This window comes from Schistocerca nitens, chromosome 11 (assembly GCF_023898315.1).
Source record: "Schistocerca nitens isolate TAMUIC-IGC-003100 chromosome 11, iqSchNite1.1, whole genome shotgun sequence".
Lineage (NCBI taxonomy): Eukaryota > Metazoa > Arthropoda > Insecta > Orthoptera > Acrididae > Schistocerca > Schistocerca nitens.
In genome coordinates this window covers 11,981,033-12,001,254 of record NC_064624.1, presented here as the reverse complement: position 1 = coordinate 12,001,254, position 20,222 = coordinate 11,981,033, and the positions used below count along the sequence as shown (strand labels likewise).

Sequence of the window (20,222 nt, the reverse complement as noted above, 5' to 3'; positions counted from 1 at the left end):
CCCGTCGGGTAGACCGTTTGCCGGGTGCAAGTCTTTCGATTCGGTGCCACTTCGGCGACTTGCGTGTCGATGGGGATGAAATGGTGATGATTAAGAACAACACAACACTCAGTCCCTGAGTGGAGAAAATCTCCGACCCAGCCGGGAATCGAACCCGGGCCCTTGGAATCGAACCCGGGCCGTGCTGACCACTCAGCTACCGGGGGCGGACTTTGGTGCTTCAGTGTATTTCTATAACTAAGTACTTGAAGTGGACAACTATCTTGAAAGTGAATCGATCTGCAGGCAAACGTACATCGCCCACTTATAACCAGATATTGTTTCTATTGTTCATTAACACACAGACCTGTTTTCTCATTCATTTTGTAATAATTTTCCACTATTTTGATTAATTCTGTTTTGGAACTATTTATTAATGCTACATTATTTGCATAGGCAAGTCTAGATTCCTCAGAAAATATTGGTTCTTGACACTTTCTAAGTGGGCTTTTGTGGGATAGTTGACATCTGTTAATTGAGGTTTCCAGCATCTCTAGGGTGCTCTCCCATACGTGAGACAAACCTGTGAACGTTTGTGCTTTCCTTCGCTGTATTCCTTCAGTATCCCCTGCGAGTCCTGCTTGGTGTGGGTCCCACACACATGAATAGTGTGGCTAAACTTAACTATTAGTTTGGGTCAAAGGAAATTAAGCAATGCTAAGTTGGGGCTGTAGTAGTCTCTTGTGTACAACCTAGTGTGGCAAGGGCTGATGTGTAGTGTAGCCTGAGGTCTGCGTTATGTTAGGCTGTGACACTTCACTTGTTCAGCCGTACCAATCACATTTCAGTTGACGGTTTCAGAAACTTTGTTGGGTATTTTCAGAATGTCTCGATTTACGAGATTGTGATTAGGCAGGAAATTTAAGAGTATAGCTTAAATTTTACAAAGCAGTACTTTATGTGATGGCATTTTACACAACTATGTTTCATTAAGGCTCTGCTTATTTTTGTGCACTCATCATGATGATGTTTATTGAACACTATTTTCTGAGTGGATCTGGCATCTTTTCTAATCAGTCAACTTCATATGTCACCAAGTGCTAACCCATGTTTGTTTTAAAATATAATTTTCAGTGCACTGTACACCAGCTTTTATTATTTATATTTGTACATTTACTCCTTAGCAACATTTCAATACCTTCGTATGATTCTAATATATGCCAAGCTATTTGAATTGGTTTCAGATATATTTTTAAATTTCACCAAATAGTATTGTAAGATGGCCACGTAAGTGATATGTGAGCAGCCATCTTCATAGACCAAGTGCATTTTCCCACTAGTGTTCTAATGAGTTGTAGTCAGCTATAATATGGCAGTCAAATGGATGGAAAATAAGTGGGAAGGTGTTTATTCCAAAAGTAATTGCCATAACTGTTAATATGGTTATCCCACTGTGAGACAAGACGGTCAAGGCCTTAACGGAATAATATTTCTGGTTGCCTAAGAAACCGTGACTGTATCCAGTTTTGCTCCTCTTCGTCCAAAACAGGTAGATGGCCACGAATTTCTTGTTTCAGGGCTCTGAAAATATGGAAATCACATAAGGAGCTACCTGGACTGCATGAAAGATGTGTAAGGGCTTTGCAGCGAAACTTTTGCAGCGTATTCCAAACATGTGAGCCTGCTGCAGAAGTTTCGCCTATACATCCTCCATATAGTCCTGATGTCTCCACACAGGATTTCCAAATTTTTGGAGCCCTGAAGAAAGAAATTCGTGGCTGTCAGTTTGCTTTGGGTGAAGAGGTGCACATCTGGGTACAGCCATGGTTCCATAGGCAACCACAAACGTGTTTCCGTGAAGACATTGCCTGTTTAGTCTCAAAGTGGAACAAATGTATTAACAGATATGCTGATCATGTTTGAAAAAATAAACAGTTTACTAATTTTTTCCCCATCTGCCTGATTTTCATGTGACTGCCCCCTTATGCAGCTGAGCCTGTGTGATCATTCCATTTAATATCCGTACGAATTTTGACACAGGGTTATTTGTATGAATGAACTGATGACATTTGTAATTCATTGATATTCTAGTTACAGGATATTGTATTTTAACATCTTGCAAAGCATATAATTTTACACTTATGCCAATCTTTGCATCACTTTGAAATCAATTAAGATCTGCTTCTACAAGGGGCATTCAGTAAGTAATGCAACACATCTTTTTTTCTTGCCAAATTTCAGTTGAAAAAATGCAGAATTCATTAGGGGACACTGTATAGTATTTCGGCTTCAGCCCATGTAGTTTCATGAAGTTCTGGCATACATCCCCTTCCAATAGAGATGTTTTTTAGAGACTAGATTTGTGAATCATCTGCAAAGGTCAAGTTATCAATTTTAACTGCAGGACATGAATAGTTACTTCCACATCAGTCAGTGATTGTCTGTCCGAGGTGACACGCTGTGTCCTTTCTACCAAGAAATCCTCAATCCTGTCGCAAGTGTTGTTTGAGCCCCGTAAGACTGTATTCTCATTAATAAGCACGATGAGTCCAATGCTTTCTCAAAGTCAAGAATTGCTGCATCCTTCAGATTTCTTTGTCGAGTGGCTTTCAGGGTGTATCGAGGTTCACACGATCGATGTTTTAGAATCCGTGCCGGTCGGTGTGGAGGAGGCCTTTCTGTTCGAGAGACCTCACTGTGCTCCGCAGAATATGTTCTAAGAGTGTGTAACAAATAAATGTCAAGGATGTTGGATGATAGTTTTGTGGATCACTTCTGCTACCTTTCTTGTAGATGCGTGTCACCATTGCATTCTTCCAACTACTGACTGAGGGATCTGTATTGTACTGTGGTTAAAATAACCCTTGCAGTGTACAGATCACACCATTTGTCATACTTTACGTGGGTTATCTGACCGTAGGCTTTCTCGGCATATTCCAATGATACAATCTTCTCGTGTGATCGGCTAAGTGATGGCATCATCTTCACCTGAAAATAGTGTGTATGAATCTCATTGAATAGTTACAACAAGATGGCTTCACCACTTGGCTTATCACCTGAGAAGATTTTATCTTTGCTAGGTTTGTCAGTTATTTGTCTGTGTACTGCAATGTTTGACATACTTGTCAAACGTAAAGTGTATTTGAGAGACATTTTGATCGATGGTAGATTTGACGAGGTGGCGGATGTTTGTGTTGATGATTCGCTGTGCATATTTAGTGAAAAATTACAGTTTATCTCACTGTTCCATGAGTTTCTACAGCTATGGAAACTATGATCACAGATAAAAAGAAAATACCACAGGCAGTTCCCACAATGGTAGGGATGTTGTGTCTTTCCCAGCCATATAATACACAGGAAAACCTTGAAAAAATAAATAGTTTAAGCATAACATACAAGTGAGTGTGTGTTAAAAAAATAATTAAAGAAACACACTGGTTGTTCCACAGACAATGCATTAGGTTGGTGCTTAAGTGTGTAGCGTTTGTGTTTTTCATGTTGGTATTCTGGTTGCTATGGGTTAATGTATCAATTGTCATTTTTTTATTTGTAATTTACTGTTGCTGTTTGAATTTACATATTGTCAGTTTGTCATTTGGAGATAATGAGTGAATGGAGCTGTGGACACTAGAAAATGGAGTGCCAAGTGGAAAAATTGGAACATCTCTGACATATTCTTCTGCTCGAGTTCAGTGAGGGGTGACAGCAGTGGAGGCAGCCAGAAACATTTGTGCCGTGTATGGGGATAATGCCATTGGACAGAACACAGCAAGAAAATGATTTTCTGATTTAAAGGAGGATTCTTTTGACATTAATGACTCATCACATTGTACAACTACATCTATACTGTGCAAACCACCATGAAGTGCATGGCAGAGGGCATGTCCCATTGTACTATTTTGGGTTATTTCCTGTTTCATTCATATATAGAGTGAGTAGGATTTTTTTTTGAATGCCTCTGTTTGTGCACTGCTTAGAATAATCATATCCTCACAGACCGTATGTAAGGCATACATGGGGTATTGTAGTATATTTCTAGAGTTGTCATTTAAAGCTGGTTCTTGAAGTTTTGTTACTAGATTTTCGTGGGATGCTTTACACCTATCTACAAGAGTCTTCCAGTTCACTTCCTTCAGTATTTCTGTGAAGCTCTCGCACAGATCAAACAAAATCGTGACCATTTGTACTAACCACCTCTGTGTATGTTCAGTATCCCCTGTTCGTCCTATTTGGTATGGGCCCCATACACGTGAACAGTATTCTAGGATGGGTTGCACGAGTGATTTGTAAGCAATCTCCTTTGTAGGCTGATTGCACTTCCCTCGTGTTCTACCAATAAATAATAAGTCTGCCACATTCTTTACCTATGACTGACTGAGTCTACATGATTATTCCATTTCATATCCCTACAAAGTGTTACATACAGTGTTTGTATGACTGGGCCGATTCCAGCAGTGACTCGTTAATATTATAGTCATAGGATACTACATTTTTTCATTTTGTGAATTGTGTAGTTTTATGTTTCTGAACATTTAAAGCAAGTTGCCAATCTTTACATCACTTTGAGATCAAATTAAGATCTGACTGTATATTTATGCAGCTTCTTGCAGACAGTACTTCATTGTAGATATCTGAGGTTAGTATTAATATTGTCTGCAGGGTCATCAATACACAATACGAACAGCGAGGATCCCAACACACTTCTCGATAGTACACCCAAAGTTATTTCTACATCTGACTATGGCTCTATATCTCAGATAACACGCTGTGTCCTCCCCACCAAAAAGTCCTCAATCCAGTCACATATTTCACTTGATACCCCACTACTTGACTGCCATGGTTCAAAGTTTTCAGTGGGTCGTGAGAAAAGTGCAAATCGGGTTTCACATGATTGATGTTTTCAGAATCCGTGCTGGTTGGCATTGAGGAGGTCATTCTATTCAAGATACCTTGTTATGTTTGAGCTTAGAATATGTTCCAAGATTCTACAACCAATAGATGTTAAGAATATTGGACGGTAGTTTTGTGGATCAGCCTTCCTGTAGACGGGTGTGGCCTGTGTCTTTTTCCAAGAACTGGGCACAGTTTTCTGTTTGAGAAATCTGCAATAGTTATATTTATTATTTATTTATTTATTTATTATTTTATTTATATCTAAAAACAAAGATTATGTAACTTACCAAACGAAAGCGTTGGTATGTTGATAGAGACACTAACAAACACACACACACACACACACACACACAAAATTCACGCTTTCGCAACCCACGGTTGCTTCATCAGGAAAGAGGGAAGGAAAGGGAAAGACGAAAGGATGTGGGTTTTAAGGGAGAGGGTAAGTAGTCATTCCAATCCCGGGAGTGGAAAGACTTACCTTAGGGGGGAAAAGGGACAGGTATACACTCTCTCTCTCGCGCGCGCGCGCGCGCGCACACACACACACACACACACACACACACACACACACACACACACACACACACATATATATACAGACACAAGCAGACATGTGTAAAGGCAAAGAGTTTGGGTTACAGGAGGTGTTCCATGTGGCGTCCGTTTGTGACAGTGCACTTGTCTGCCCTCTGGCATCAGGAAAGACGTACCCTGTGAAATATACCCGGTTGTTGTTGTACCTGCTGGCACCATTGAAGATGCGACACTGCAGTGTCCGCACATCATCGAATGCCGTGGCATAGACCAATTCCTTCAAATGTCCCCGTAACCAAAAGTCTAGGTGAGTGAGGTCTGGGGATCGAGCAGGCCGAGGTGTGAGGCTCCCCTGATCAATCCAGCAGTCCCAAAACGTCTGTCTCAGATGTTCGCACACATTGTGACGAAAGTGTGCTGGTGCACCATCAGGTATTAACCACATTTGTATTCGTTGCTGTGATGGCACAGCCTCCAGTAGGTGGGGGATACATTAAATAGAAAGTCTTAATAATGCACCCAAGTTAACCTTTATGGTAACACGTATGGCCCTATTAATTTATTGTCAAGTATGCCTGCCCACAGGCTGATTGAGAATCGCTGTTGATGCCCTCTTTCCTGAATTTCTTGGGGATTTACATGTCCCCATACATGCTGGTCATGGAAATTGACATCAGTATCTCTTGTGAACCCTGTGTGATCGGTAAATACAATATTGGACATGAACAATGGATCTGCATGACACTTTTGCAACAGCCATTGACAGAACCGCCATCTGCCATGGTGATCCTGAGGCCTTGGGGTGTGAATGTGCTGTAGATGGTATGGGTACAGCAATTCTTCATGAAATACCCCCCAGATAAGAGAGACAGGCATTCCTGCTGCTGCTAATCATCACACGCTGGTCCCAGGGGTTTCTTCCACTGAGTGTAGCATGCACTCTTCCATGTCAGGCTTGTGGACTGTGTGGAGCCTTCCACTGTAGGTCGTCCTAGGTGCAAGGGTACCTATGTCCCTCAGACACTGGAAAAATCTGCTGAACAGCTTATTAGAGGCCACTCTGTACTGTGGATATTTTGTAGCAAAGAGGGCACGAGCTCGCAGGCTGTGTCCATTTGCTAAACCGTAGCAGAATATCGTATCCGCCATCTCGCTTCTCGAGTAGTAGGCTGCCATTGCTAACGAGTCGTGGAAGAGAGAAAGTGTAAATGTAATACGCCATTTGCAAGTACGAACAGTACAATAACAGTAAACACGTATAAGTGAATCCGCATTTGCGAGGAGATAAAACACCGTGATATATATCCAGGGTTGACAGTATTGCACAGTAAGGACACAAACACGACGGGAAGTAACGTAGCCTACAACACGATTTGAACCGCACAACTGACTGCATATGCCCTAATGGTAGGTAGAAGAGACATCGTAATACCCTGCCGACACAGTCAGTGGAGCACCGATGCCACGACTGTTAATATCTGCAACCAAGCATCGTGCAGCCCTTCCTATAAACACATGTTTATCTCAGAAAGTGTGGCTTTCCTGACCCGTGTTTATTATACTTATTTTTATTGTTTCGAGAAGTACTACCAAGTCTGAAAGTGTTAGACACTTTTTTTGAGCACCTTGTATATAGGTTTCATACTGAAATTAAAAAATTGTTGCCAGTCACATACGTGATTCACTTGTCAGTATAAAGATGTGCATTAAGTATGTAACAAATATTGCCGTGTTAAAAAAAAAATTACAGATTAGTCTGTAACAACTACTGTTTTGTATCCACATTCCTGTTTCCAATTTCTGACCAAGTTTACTTCCCAAGAGTGAAACGTGCCACGGTTTCAGCGATATTGTGGTATTCCGTGGGCATTGCTCCTATGGATTATGTGATCGTTTGTCAGGCAAGGTTGCATTGCTCCTATGGATTATGTGACAGTTTGTCAAAGATGAGGTCCATACCACGGTACAGTGTTTGTTCCACAACGGTGATGCCGTGTTCCGAGATAACGTGACCTCGTTCACGCCTGACATTGTCCGGGACCGATTTTGTGAGCACGGTGAGGAATTGATTCGTCTCCCCTGTAAATTTTTCACAAACGCGACTTGTAACAAACCCTCTTGTCTTTGTGTGTAGGTGGCAGAACTGAAGAAGGAGCTAAAGGCACGGGGGCTGAACACGACGGGCAACAAGAATGAGCTGGTGGAGCGGCTCATCACAGCCACTGGTGGGGTGCCCGGCCCAGCCATCTCTGGTGAGTGTCTCTCTCTCTCTCTCTCTCTCTCTCTCTCTCTCTCTCTCTATTCAAAGTATTTAAGACAAGCGAGGTTGACACTGGGTCATTAAAGTATTTCGTGACCAGATATTGTCCCAGTGGTTATAGTTTATGATGTCCCAAAAACATAAAATTGTATTTGAAAGAGACATCATCTGATATTTTGGCCATGTATATTCCAGCCATCTACAGACTGACCTGACTGAAACTGCAGTATGCTACAGCACTTGTTGACTAATTGTAAACCACGGGGAACTCGAGTGCCAGAGATGTTGATTGGCAGCGAAGAATATGCATAAATTGAATCTGTGGCTGTGCGCAAATCTGTGCTATCAGTGTGTCATTATTAGCTGCACTGTAGTGACATCTTTGCGAGTATGTATATTGGCACCAACAAAATATTTCCACATTCACCGGAGAAACCTGGTGATCAACATTTCGTGAGAAGACCCTGCCTTAACTAGAAATGCCTTTGTTTTAATTGTGTCCGCCCCAAATCTTGTATCGTGTCAGTCACACGGTCTCCCCTATTTCTCAACAACACAAAATGTGCTGCTCTTCTTTGAACTTTCTTGATGTACTCCATTAATTTTATCTGGTAAGGATCCTACACCGCGCAGCAGTACTCCAAAACAGGACGGACAAGTGTAGTGCAGGCAGTCTGTAGTAGATACATTGCATCTTCTAATTGTTCTGCCAATAAAACACAGTCTCTGGTTTGCATTCCTCACAACATTCACTAAGAGTTCTTTCCAATTTAAGTTGTTTGTAATTGTAATTCCTGGGATTTTAATTGAATTTACAGCCTTTAGATTTGACTGATTTATTGTGCAACTGAAGTTTAACGGATTTAACTCTTGTGTGGATGACCTCACACGTTTCATTATTTAGTGTCAATTGCCAATTTTCGCACCATGAAGATGATCTTTTCTAAATCGTTTTGCAGTTGGTTTTTATCTTCTGATGACTTTATTAATCGATGAACGACAGCGTCATCTGCAAACGACCGAAGATGGCTGCTCAGATTGTCTCCCAAATTGTTTATATAGATAAGGAACAGCAAAGGGCCTATAGCAGTACCTTGGGGAACGCCAGAAATCACTTCTGTTTTATGTGATGTCTTTGTGTCAGTTGCTATGAACTGTGACCTCTCTGTCAGGAAATCACGAATCCAGTCTCATAACTGAGACGATTTTCCATAAGCACGCAATTTCACAAGCGACTTGTAAGGTACAATCTCAAAAGTCTTCCAGAAATCTAGAAATACATAATCAATCTGAAATCCCTTGTCAGTAGCACTTAACACATCATGCGAGTAAAGAGCTAGTTGTGTTTTGCAAGAATGATGTTTTCTAAATCCATGTCGACTGTGTGTCAATAGACCGTTCTCTTCGAGGTAATGCATTATGTTCGAACTCAATATATGTACCAGAATCCTGCTGCATATCTATGTTAATGATTTGGGCCTGTAATTTAGTGGATTACTCCTATCATCTTTCTTGAATATTGGTGTGACCTCTGCGACTTTCCAGTCTTTGGGTAGGAGTATTTCTTCGAGCGAGTGGTTGTATGTGATTGTTAAGTATGGAGCTGTAGCATCAGCATACTCTGAAAGGAACATAATTGCTATATAGTCTGGACCAGAAGACTTGCTTATATTAAGTGATTTAAGTTGCTTCATTACCCTGAGGATATCTGCTTCTAAGTTGACTCATAGCAGCAGTTCTTGATTCGAATTCAGTAATATTTACTTTGTCTTGTGTGGTGAAGGAATTTCAGAAGGCTGTGTGTAGTAACCATGATTTAACAGAACTGTTGTTGATAGAATTTCCATTGCTGTCATGCAGAGAAGGCATTGATTGTGTTTGCCTCTAGCATACTTTACTTACGACCAGATTTCTTTGGATTTTATGCCAGGTGTCGAGACAGAGTTTCGTTGTTGCAATGCGGGTTACGCACTTTTGCCGTCGACCCACAGTACACCCAGATCCAGAACTTTATTTAGGCAATCAGTGCCTACTTGCATGCAAAAGCTTAATGTTCTCCACCTCCTGGCCCACACATCTTGGGGTGCAGACTGTGCTGCTCTTCTCTATCTTTACTGCGCTCTGGTTTCGTTCAGACTAAATTATGCTAGCCAGGCTTAGGTTTGGCACGTCCTTACACTCTGAAACTACTTCCCTGTTCATCATTACGGGGTGCATCTGGCTGTTGGTGATTTCGCACTAGTCCCGTCGACAGTCTCCTCTCAGAAGTGGGGATTCCCCCTCTGCAAACACTACAGAGCCAACTCTTGCTTTCTTTTGCAATCACCATTTGACAATTCCCTGAGCAACCCGTGTAGCCACCTTCTTTGCAACCAATGGATGTTTCCTTGCCGATAGACACCCTGGGTTGGGATTGCCGGTTGGAATGCATCTCACTTCTCTCTGTCGGGATCTCCATCTCCCCCCACTGGAAAGTGTCCCGTGTATTTTCGCCTGCACCCCCCCCCCCCCCTCCCCCTCTTGGGTGTTGACTGGACCACGAATTAGGATCGACCTATTAAAGGGTCCTAAGGTCTCGGTCACCTCTATTCTATGGTAGTCAGTGTCTTGTATGTTCCATCCTCGGAGAGTTCCAGGGTGCTACCATCTTCTACACTGATGATTCTAAAATGGTAGATAAGGCGGGATGAGCTTTTGTCTCCTACTGGCATGGAACACCATTTACTGCTTGGATCATGTTGTAAGTTTACAACAGAGCTGCTATACATTAAAAGCCCTCCCCTCCGCCCATTTTATTACTCAGACCGCCGTCCACATTGTTTTGATATGTACCAGGGTGTATACGACCCAGGACAACCGGGAGACCTGAGAAAAACCCGGGAATTTTTTCATCCGGGAGAAAATCGGGAGAAACCCGGTAATTTTTTAGAATTCTGGGAATTTTCCATTGTTTTTGTTATAAGTTAAATTTTTGTAATTTTGACTGGTAGGAATTGATACTCAACAAAGGATATTACAAATCATTTTTTTCATTTTGTGGTGCAGTTCTTGTTGTCTCCGTGCTTGCTAAGATATTACTGTATCCCGTGCGAGAATGTACGATGAATTTCTTAAATGACAGAGCATTTGACTCTAATTTAAAAATCGTAGTAATAGACGGCAAATCCTCGAGTAAAACTGAAGTGATGTCAGGTGTTCCCCAGGGAAGCGTCCTGGGACCTCTGCTGTTCCTGATCTATATAAATGACCTGGGTGACAATCTGAGCAGTTCTCTTAGGCTGTTTGCAGACGATGCTGTAATTTACCGTCTAGTAAGGTCATCCGAGGACCAGTATCAGTTGCAAGGCTTTGCTTTACTCCTGAAACAGAGACACGGTGATTGTGGTTGGGGCCTCTCTTTGTGTTTTCTGGGCCTAGGACCCGCGGCCCCTGCCCCGTGCAATGACTGTTCTTTTATCCCTCTGTTTTACAGTTTTTAGATTTTGCCTACCCTTTTTGTGTGTGCTTTTAGCTTCCTCACTTTGTAGTTTGACCCCTCTGACTGGATCCATCCACTTTTAGCACAGGCCTCTATCTTACGTGTGTAACTTTGGAATCACAAGACTGAAGACCTCACAGTCTAGTCCTATAATCACCTTCAATCAGTCAATCAAAGTTCCGTCGTGGACACCACTATAAGCATCTCGCAACGGAGTCTGCGCTAGAAGATTGCCAGTCTTGGGGATTTTGCATTTGTTTGAATTTGTCGTGCTTTTTCATTGTTTCTGCAACAGTGTTCTGACCTGTTTTGTGTACCGAGGGGGATCAGCTCCATCGTTTCTTTATTTATTAGGTACAAATCTCTCAATTTCTGCCACTAATATTTCTTTGAAGTCGAGCCACATCTGGACACTACTTATATTATTAACTTGGGAGGAGTGGAGATTGTCTCTCGGGAAGGCGTCAAATGAAATTTTATCTGATTTTTTGAATAGGTATATTTTTCATTTATTTTTGGAGCATTTGGGAGTTACGATCTTCAGTCTAGCTACGACCACTCTGTGTTCACTAACCCCTGTATCCAGTTTGATGCTTATTATTATCTCGGGATTATTCGTTGCTGAGAGGTCAAATGTGTTTTCACAACTGTTTACTATTCGAGTGGGCTCAGGAACTAACTGCTCGAAAGAATTTTCAGAGAATGCATTTAACACAATTTCTGACAATGTTTTATGCGTACCTCCAAATTTAAACATATTTTCGACAGTAAATTGATATCACCACCAATTATAATTATATGAGTCGAGTACGTGTTTGGAATTAGACTCAAATTCTCTTTGAATCTTTCAGCAGTCGTATCATCAGAGTTGGGTCAGTCAAACGATCCAATTATTATTTTATTCTGACAGCCAAGAATGACCTCTACCAACACTAAGTCACACAAACTATATACTTCAATTTCACTACAAGGTAAACTACTTCTGAGAGCAACAAACACGCCACTGCCCTCCGTGTTCTGCGACCGTGTGGGCTGCAGATTCCTTGACTTGCACCGTAAGGTGGTTAGGTTGCAGGATCTGCTAAATATTTCAGGAGTATACTACGTGCAGCAGGTGGTACACAGGTAGCAGGGGCCGTGTTTCTTACGTTAAGAGGGTCTCGGGGAGACATAAAAAGGGATTCGATCTCAAACTGTGCAGGTCAAACACAGGAAGAACACAGATCCAGGAACCGTCAGTATAACAGTTGTAAACTATACCAGAGGTCCGCTGTTGGTCCTGCTGTGCTGCAGATGGTGAGCTCTGCCTTCATCTTACCAGCAAGTCTGGCAGCCTTTACGACTTCTGACACCCGCTCGAAACTAGAGAGTATCTCTTCAGGTTTAAAGCGACACACGTCACTGTTGCCGACGTGAACCACCACCTGCAGTTGGCTGCACCCTGTGCTCTTCACGGCATCCGGAAGGACCCTTTCCACATCTGGAATGACTCCACCTGGTATGCACACAGAGTACACATTGGCTTTCTCCCCCTGAAACTAACTTTGAGGAAACTGAACAAACTGCTCAAGATAACTCAGAAGAAATGAAGGAAGCAAAACCTCTGCAGAAATGCAGTAGAATAACAAGAAGCCTAGGTACTCGGACGACTGTGCGGCGTTGGCGTCGGATGCAGAAGTATCCATACAAAAGTCACCTCAGAATTCTGAAGATGTGAGGGATCAGGATGATGAGGAAGAATTGACAATAGCAATAAAGGAGCAATAGGACACGCTGTCGTCCGATGGAACGTGGACTTTTTTGGAATTCCAGCAAATAAGAGATCTGTTGACAATGAGTGAGTGTTCAGAGTAAAAAGATATGCACCTGGAAATACTGAAAGGTGTAAGATGCATTTACTTGTTAAAGGTTGTGTACAGGTAAAAAGATATGACTACGAGGATATCTATGCTCCAGTTGCTACACTCACTACATTCAGAATTTTTGTTTGAGTGTTGAGTCAACAAGATCTTTTTATGGAACAAATGGATGTACAAAATGCATTTCAACATGGGGAAGTAATTGGACCTAAAATTTTGCTCACGATTCTTCTCTCCAATGTTTCCAGTTTCTTGTCAGAATCAAACAGCAGAAAGCCCAGGATGGAATAATATGAATATGAGGATTGGGGCATCAGATGACAGTGGCTCTGTGTGTGTGTGTGTGTGTGTGTGTGTGTGTGTGTGTGTGTGTGTGTGTGTGTGTCTGATGAAGTACATTGTCCAGTAGTTAATATCCAGTAATAATTGTGCCTGTCTGCTGTTCATGTGATAAGTTGCAGTCTGTCCCGTATTCACATAGTTATTTGTAGTTTTTACAATTCTTAACTCAGTGCGAGACATTTACTTACATAGGGGCATTCTAGTTTCACTACCATGTTGTTATACAATAATTTGGCATTTCTTGATTTGATTCGTTCAGGGATACAACACAACAGTTGTCTCTCCCTGTCATTTTAGTAAAGCCAGCTAATCACCTAAAGAAGAGTAGGAGAAGCTTTACTAGTTTCTGGATTTCCAGCATGCTGATTTTATAACAGGACAGCAACTTGTGTTAACCAATCTTGATGTAGAAAACAGTCAAAGTTGCAAGATTCAGTTCTTTTTATTTCCTCGGTGGCCAATTCTGGATATCAGAAGGCTTTCTCAACTCACCCAAACAGAAAAAAATGATGTGTTTTGTTATAGCACTCAGACCTTATTAATATTGTGCATACTTATAGCTGTAAGACGTCCAGCATTGCAGAACTTCTCTCAAAACACGGCCTCTGCATCATTAGCTATACCATATTTTTGTTTTCCAGTTCAACAAATGGAGTTGTCACTCCTGTCCTGGCCAGTCTATTAGCTTCTCCCTTATCACTAATTCCTTAGTGATCAGTCTCTCACAGCAGATCTACCATGTTGCTTTCCCTTAACCTCATAAGGTCCTCATGTCGTTCTGCAATGATCTTTGCTATAGCAAATATATCCACCTGAAACACTGTGGCCAGCTTTCCTAGAGACATTGCTCCCTCTCCCCCTCCCTCTCCCCCTCCCTCTCCCCCTCCCTCTCTCCCTTTCCTTTTTGCAAAATTACCTGCTTCCTTTCCAATTCCATATTATTGTTCCCCCGAGGTACATTCTCGTGTGTGCACTTCCCCGTGATAGGACAGTTTTCTAAGTGTGCAGTAATAATAGCTTGTATTATGTCATTTGCCATTTGCTCAAGACCTACTGGATTACTTATCAAAGTTCTGACTTCAGATAAGTGTGAGTTTAGGTCTTTCCTATCTGAGTCGAAGTTTGTTTTCGTAGGATTCTTAATAGGCCGTGTCAGTTTAACTCCCATTTCAACCTCAAACTTGATATACGTATAGCCAAATAAGGACAGCTCTAATGCCACATGCCATTATTTGTCGTAAATATACGTTAAGGGATAACACCACTGTAACGGCCTAAAAAAAATGTTTTCTTGACAGTTGTTTTGGGTGGTACTAAAGATGATAGAGAAATATTATTTTGATTAGTTATTGAGCATATGTTAAAGTATATTATCAAAAAATTGTAGGGAATTATTTCAAAATGGTAACACTGCAGCATGTGTCGTGAGAGGTGTCCTGTGGCACGCACAATAAATGGTGTCAATTTGAATGTGTGTAATCTGCTTGAGTGTAGCTGGTAAACCACATAGGGGATTATAGAAATATTGATTTTTCTGTAATTGGTGAGTGTTTGAATAAAGTCGGTAAATTTTCATAAAAAGAAAAGGATAGTTAATAAATATTCTTCAAGTTAACTAATCGAAAATCCTCTACATGATTTACTTTGAAACGTTACTTCAAGTTGTGGTTAAATTTTCAAACAAAAAGATTGAAAATTGTTGGAGTTATGCTACATGCTATTGTGAAAATTCATATTACAAGAAAATTGCATTTCAAGTTTTGAAATGTGTTACAGGCATGGAAAAAATGAAAAAAATTCTACTTCTACAAGAGTTTTACCACTAATCTGCTATCCCAGGACTAGCCAGTTGTACTGTAGCAATTGCGATTGAATTCGTATCCACTAGTTTATCATAGAATGACTGAAATATTGGTCAATACCGTGAACACACAAGACTTTAGAGTTCCTTTTAGCCCTACTCCAAGCTGACACGTACGTTACTGGGACGATTCAACAGTTGATTTCGTATGTGTTCCATATGAACTTACTACTTGGCATAATAACTTTTGGTCAGTTTGGGCAAGCAATAATTATTGTGAAGCCTCAGCCTAAAGAACTTCGTTCTTGCAATGTGATGTCTGCATTGCACGTTTTACATTTCACTTGTTGAGAAATAACAGAGAAAACGCTAACGAAATTTATACTACTAATGCTTAATCTATAATTCACGTCAAATTCCTTTTCACCGTCTTTCAGTTTTTTAGCAGAGGCACTGACTCCTGAACTGCTCTCAGCCTCATACCTATTCTTTGGATGCTTTGATGACGTACTGCTTCGACACCACGTCAGATATGATGTTTTTGTATCTTTTGTGCATGAGTACATTTTCTTACCACCCATTCTTTGTTGAAAGACAAAACTGTATCCTATAAGATCACAAATAAACTATCAAAAGTCAATACTGGACACAAAAATCAAGATTCGAAGCAAAAGAATTGTCTTTTTTTGTACATGTAGTGACAATTTCTGATGCCAAGCTAACGTATTGTTCTTTTTGAATTGCTTCTAACTATACCCAGACACTACATGGGGTATAGAGTTTGTGCCGGTAGGCCGTTTTGAGTCACCTGAGGTGCTATACGAGGTTGTTGGAATTCCATAGGACAATCCCCCGCCCGCCCAGGGATTAGACTATTTGCCTCATATTTTCGAAGGTTCAGAGAATCTTTTAAGCCAATAAAGAACGGTTTCTTTTTAAATTCTACAGTGGTATTACCCCTTAAGATGGATGCAGTAGTTAAGTCAATTACTTCTGCTGTTCCTGACGGTAGATTCTGTAATCGTGTTCAAGATCTCTAAATTGCTCTCGAGTAGATATTCGAGTAGGTATTGACCTCTGCCGGTGGCATCACTGCTTCCACACACCAGGTTGTGGGCTAAGGTGTAACATATCACATTGAGTAAAGTAATGTGTTGCTCTCATGTCTTTCTACCTGATAATCGTGTCCTTTGCAATTGTGGTTTCGTGTGTGTTAAGTATTACGTTCCGAATAGCATACTGTAGGAAAGATACTGTGTTCGTTATGTGCATGTTCACGAATTGAAATGGATGCAGCATATTTGCAGATTGGGGTACCGAGGGCATTCTTTTCGCGTGTTGGCAGCCCTGCCTGTTTGACTGATCACTCCGTGGCATCACCGTCCTGCCGAGTAGGTGCACTGCGGACTGCTGAAGAGTAGATCGTGATGTCAGCACTGTTGTCATGGGAACAAAAGTTGGAGCTATTATACCATTCAGTGAGAAATGATTTCTTGGGTAAAGAACCGTCAGATGAGTGGTAATAGCTGTTTGACTTGTGAGCATGTTTTGTGTATGCGAAGGTGAATTAGGTGTGATGAATTGTAACTGATGGTACACTATATATACATACATGAAGTAGTGTTGTTGTAATTCGTTATGGTTGAAGAAATAGATGAGCACACATTTCCATCTCAAACTGCAAAGGAGTAGTAGTCCACCATCAGAAGAATGTACGGTTTAATGGAAAAAGAAAATCGAAAGATACTAATTCATCATTTTAAAGGTATTTTAACTACGAATTTGACAGCATTACCAGTTCACACCAAATGGCAATCAGCTGTCTACGAGTCTCTTCACTCCCTGTGCAGGAGGAGCACTTTCCTCGGAAGGAAGGTAAGCTGAGGCAAATGCAGATTCCCTCATGTTTCCTTCCTTGTGCTGTTTCATCCCAATGGTCACTAATTCCCTGGAACAAAAGTCTGCCATCGACACGAGTGAAATACCATTCTTGACATGAATGCTTGTTATGGGCTTTTTTAGATTTCTAGAATAAATCAAGTTCCCTCCAGTTGCTCCAAAGTTAGGCTCCCGGATCAGGACCACGTCCACCTCCTATCTTCCCAGAAAACTACTACTTACCGTAAAAATGACCCCTTGGGTTGCAGATAGGCACAGTGAAGAGAAACAGTTACACATGTAACTGTTGGCCAAAGCCTTCCTCAGCGAAGTAAACATTCACACAGGCAAGCACACCTCACACACTCACGGCCGCCACCAGCGGCAGCTCCGACCGGAATACGATTGTGACACGAATAGCAATCTGAAGTGGGGTGGGGGTGAGAGAAGTGAGCAGTCTGGGAGACATGCGGGGACTAGTCAGGTGTAGGTTGTGGGGTAGTTTACCATAGGTTGAGTTCAGCATAATTTCTGGACCAGATAATTTGTTGTAAGCATAACTCTCATCTGTGCAGTTCAGAAAAGCTGGTGGTGGAGGGGAGGATCCCATTGGCCCGGGTTTGAAGGAGCTATTGAAATCGAGCATGTTACGCTCAGCAGCATGTTGTGCCATAGGGTGGTCTACTTTGCTTTTGGCCTCGGTTTGCAGTGGCCACTAATTCTGCTAGACAGCTGGTCGGTAGTCACCAATATAAAAAGCTGCGCATTGGTTGCAGCAGAGCTGGTGTACGACATGGCTGCTTTCACAGGTGGCCCGGCCTCTAATGTGGTAAGATAAGCCTGTAACAAAACTGGAATTGGAAGTACTGGGTAGGTGGATTGGGATGGTCTTCCACCTGGGTCTGGGATATAATCCCTGTGGCAAGAGGTTGGGATTGGAAGTGACATAGGACTGGACTGGGATGTTGTGGAGGTTGGATAGGTTGTGGAACACCACTTTAGGAGGGGTGGGAAGGATCTCGAGTAGGATGTCCCTCATTACAAAGCTAGATGATAGATAATCAAAGCCCTGACGATGTGGGGTTTACTTGTTCCAGTCCAGAGTGGTATTGGATGACAAAGGGAGCACTCCTTTGTGGCTGGTGCCTGTGGGTGGAGAGGATTGGGGGTGCGATGGGAAATGGCACGGGAAATCTGTGGACTAGATATGACGGATAGTGCGTCTGTGAAGGTGTTGGCGAGACCCTCGGCATACTGGGGAAGGGAGTTCTTGTCACTGCAGATATGCCATCCCCAGCTGACAATGGTATATGGGATGGATTGTTTGGTGTGGAAGGGATTGCAGATGACAAAATTCAGGATGGTTTGTGGGTTTAACGTAGACAGAGGTGGTCGCTGCTCCACCCCCACCCCACCGTATCCCACCTCGTGACACTTGCTTGGCAGTCTCCTAATCCCTGCACACCTTCTCCCCCCCCCCCCCCCCTCCAATCTATTGCTACCCCTTCCCCTTCGCTGCCCTACTCCAGATTGCTATTCACGTGACAGTTGCATTCTGGTCGGAGCTGTCAAGTGGTGGCAACCGAGTGTGCGTGAGGTGTGCTTGCTTGTGTGAATGTGTGTATGTGTTCTTTGCTGAGCAAGACTTTGGCTGATAGCTACACGTGTAACAGTCTTTTCGTTGTGCCTGTCTGCAACTGAACAGGTCATCTTTCCAGTGAGTAGTAATCAATCCTATTCCTAACATTGTTGTTATTCCAACCTAGAGTTTCCATTTTTCGGAGGTCTTTGGTTTGAAATGTTTTAACTTGCTATGTTTATGTTAAGAAAGCAATTCTTTGCCTTCCATTTCCTTTTGTTCTCTGAGAAGTTTCCTCATCTGAACACCAGACCAGGTCAACCTACCCAGTTGTTGAAACAATTTCTGTCTTTTCTAACGCCAGTGCTCGGGCGTTTGAGGCCTCATCGAGTATCCTAGTTTTTGTGTCGTCTCGTGTGTCCTCCGTTTTGTTCCCAGGAGAACTGGGGATATATCAGGTCGACACCGACGGAACCCCACACGCTGGAGCTCTCTGTTCGTGATACGTCTTCCCGTGTGCCACTCCCCCTCAGCACAGCTCGCATCAGACCTCGGGTTAGATCCTAGGGAAGCAGTGAGGTCTGTCCGGCACGGGAGAAACTGCCAGTAGTTGTGCTACAGCCAGCATAACCCTCAGCTTCACGCGAAGACGAGAGCCTCTCCAATCGCACTGTCGGTGCTACAGCGAGGCGGTGTCCTCTGGCGAGGTCATTTCTCGGTGTGATCTTTTTACCAGAACAAAAAATGCTCCTATTGTAGCGCAACAAAAGCAACTGTGTCCTGGTCAGAGTTAGGGATGCAGAAGAAAGGAACTAGTTATTCGACTAATGGCAGCTTCAAAGACATTTAAATCAAAACATCATTTTTACTTGCGCATTATAATTATCCGGGCTGTTATGCTGTGGTCGGTTGATGAATTTTGTCTCAATTCCCGACCTTTCCTCTCCGACTGCGGGAGACATCTTCGAGGGGGTCCGTAGGTCGATGGAAGGTCCGACACGCCCACTGGCTCGCTGCTGGCAGTGCTGCCAACACGCGAAAAGGCTGCCCTCGGTACCCCAATCTGCAAATATGCTGCATCCATTTCAATTCGTGAACATGCACATAACGAACACAGTATCTTTCCTACAGTATGCTATTCGGAACGTAATACTTAACACACACGAAACCACAATTGCAAAGGACACGATTATCAGGTAGAAAGACATGAGAGCAACACATTACTTTACTCAATGTGATATGTTACACCTTAGCCCACAACCTGGTGTGTGGAAGCAGTGACGCCACCGGCAGAGGTCAATACCTACTCGAATATCTACTCGAGAGCAATTTAGAGATCTTGAACACGATTACAGAATCTACCGTCAGGAACAGCAGAAGTAATTGACTTAACTACTGCATCCATCTTGAGGGGTAATACCACTGTAGAACTTAAAAAGAAACCTTTTTTTATCGGCTTAAAAGATTCTCTGAACCTTTGACAATATGAGGCAAATAGTCTAATGCTGGGGCGGGCGGGGGTTTGTGTTATGGTATTCCAGCCTCCTCGTCTAGTGCCTCAGGTGACTCAAAACGGCTTACCTGTACCAACTTGATACCCCATGTAGTGTCTGGGT

General features: G+C 42.4%; 1 protein-coding gene across 5 annotated transcripts in view; it reads left to right on the top strand.

Annotated features, from left to right (window-relative positions):
* LOC126213085 (SAP domain-containing ribonucleoprotein) overlaps positions 1 to 20,222 on the top strand; it is a 107,431-nt gene that overhangs the window by 21,027 nt on the left and 66,182 nt on the right. For all 5 annotated transcript variants that reach the window (XM_049940679.1, XM_049940677.1, XM_049940676.1 and 2 more), the window contains exon 2: positions 7,544 to 7,661. In XM_049940679.1, the coding sequence (XP_049796636.1) occupies positions 7,544 to 7,661 (118 nt within the window). The remainder of the gene's footprint in view (positions 1 to 7,543; positions 7,662 to 20,222) is intronic.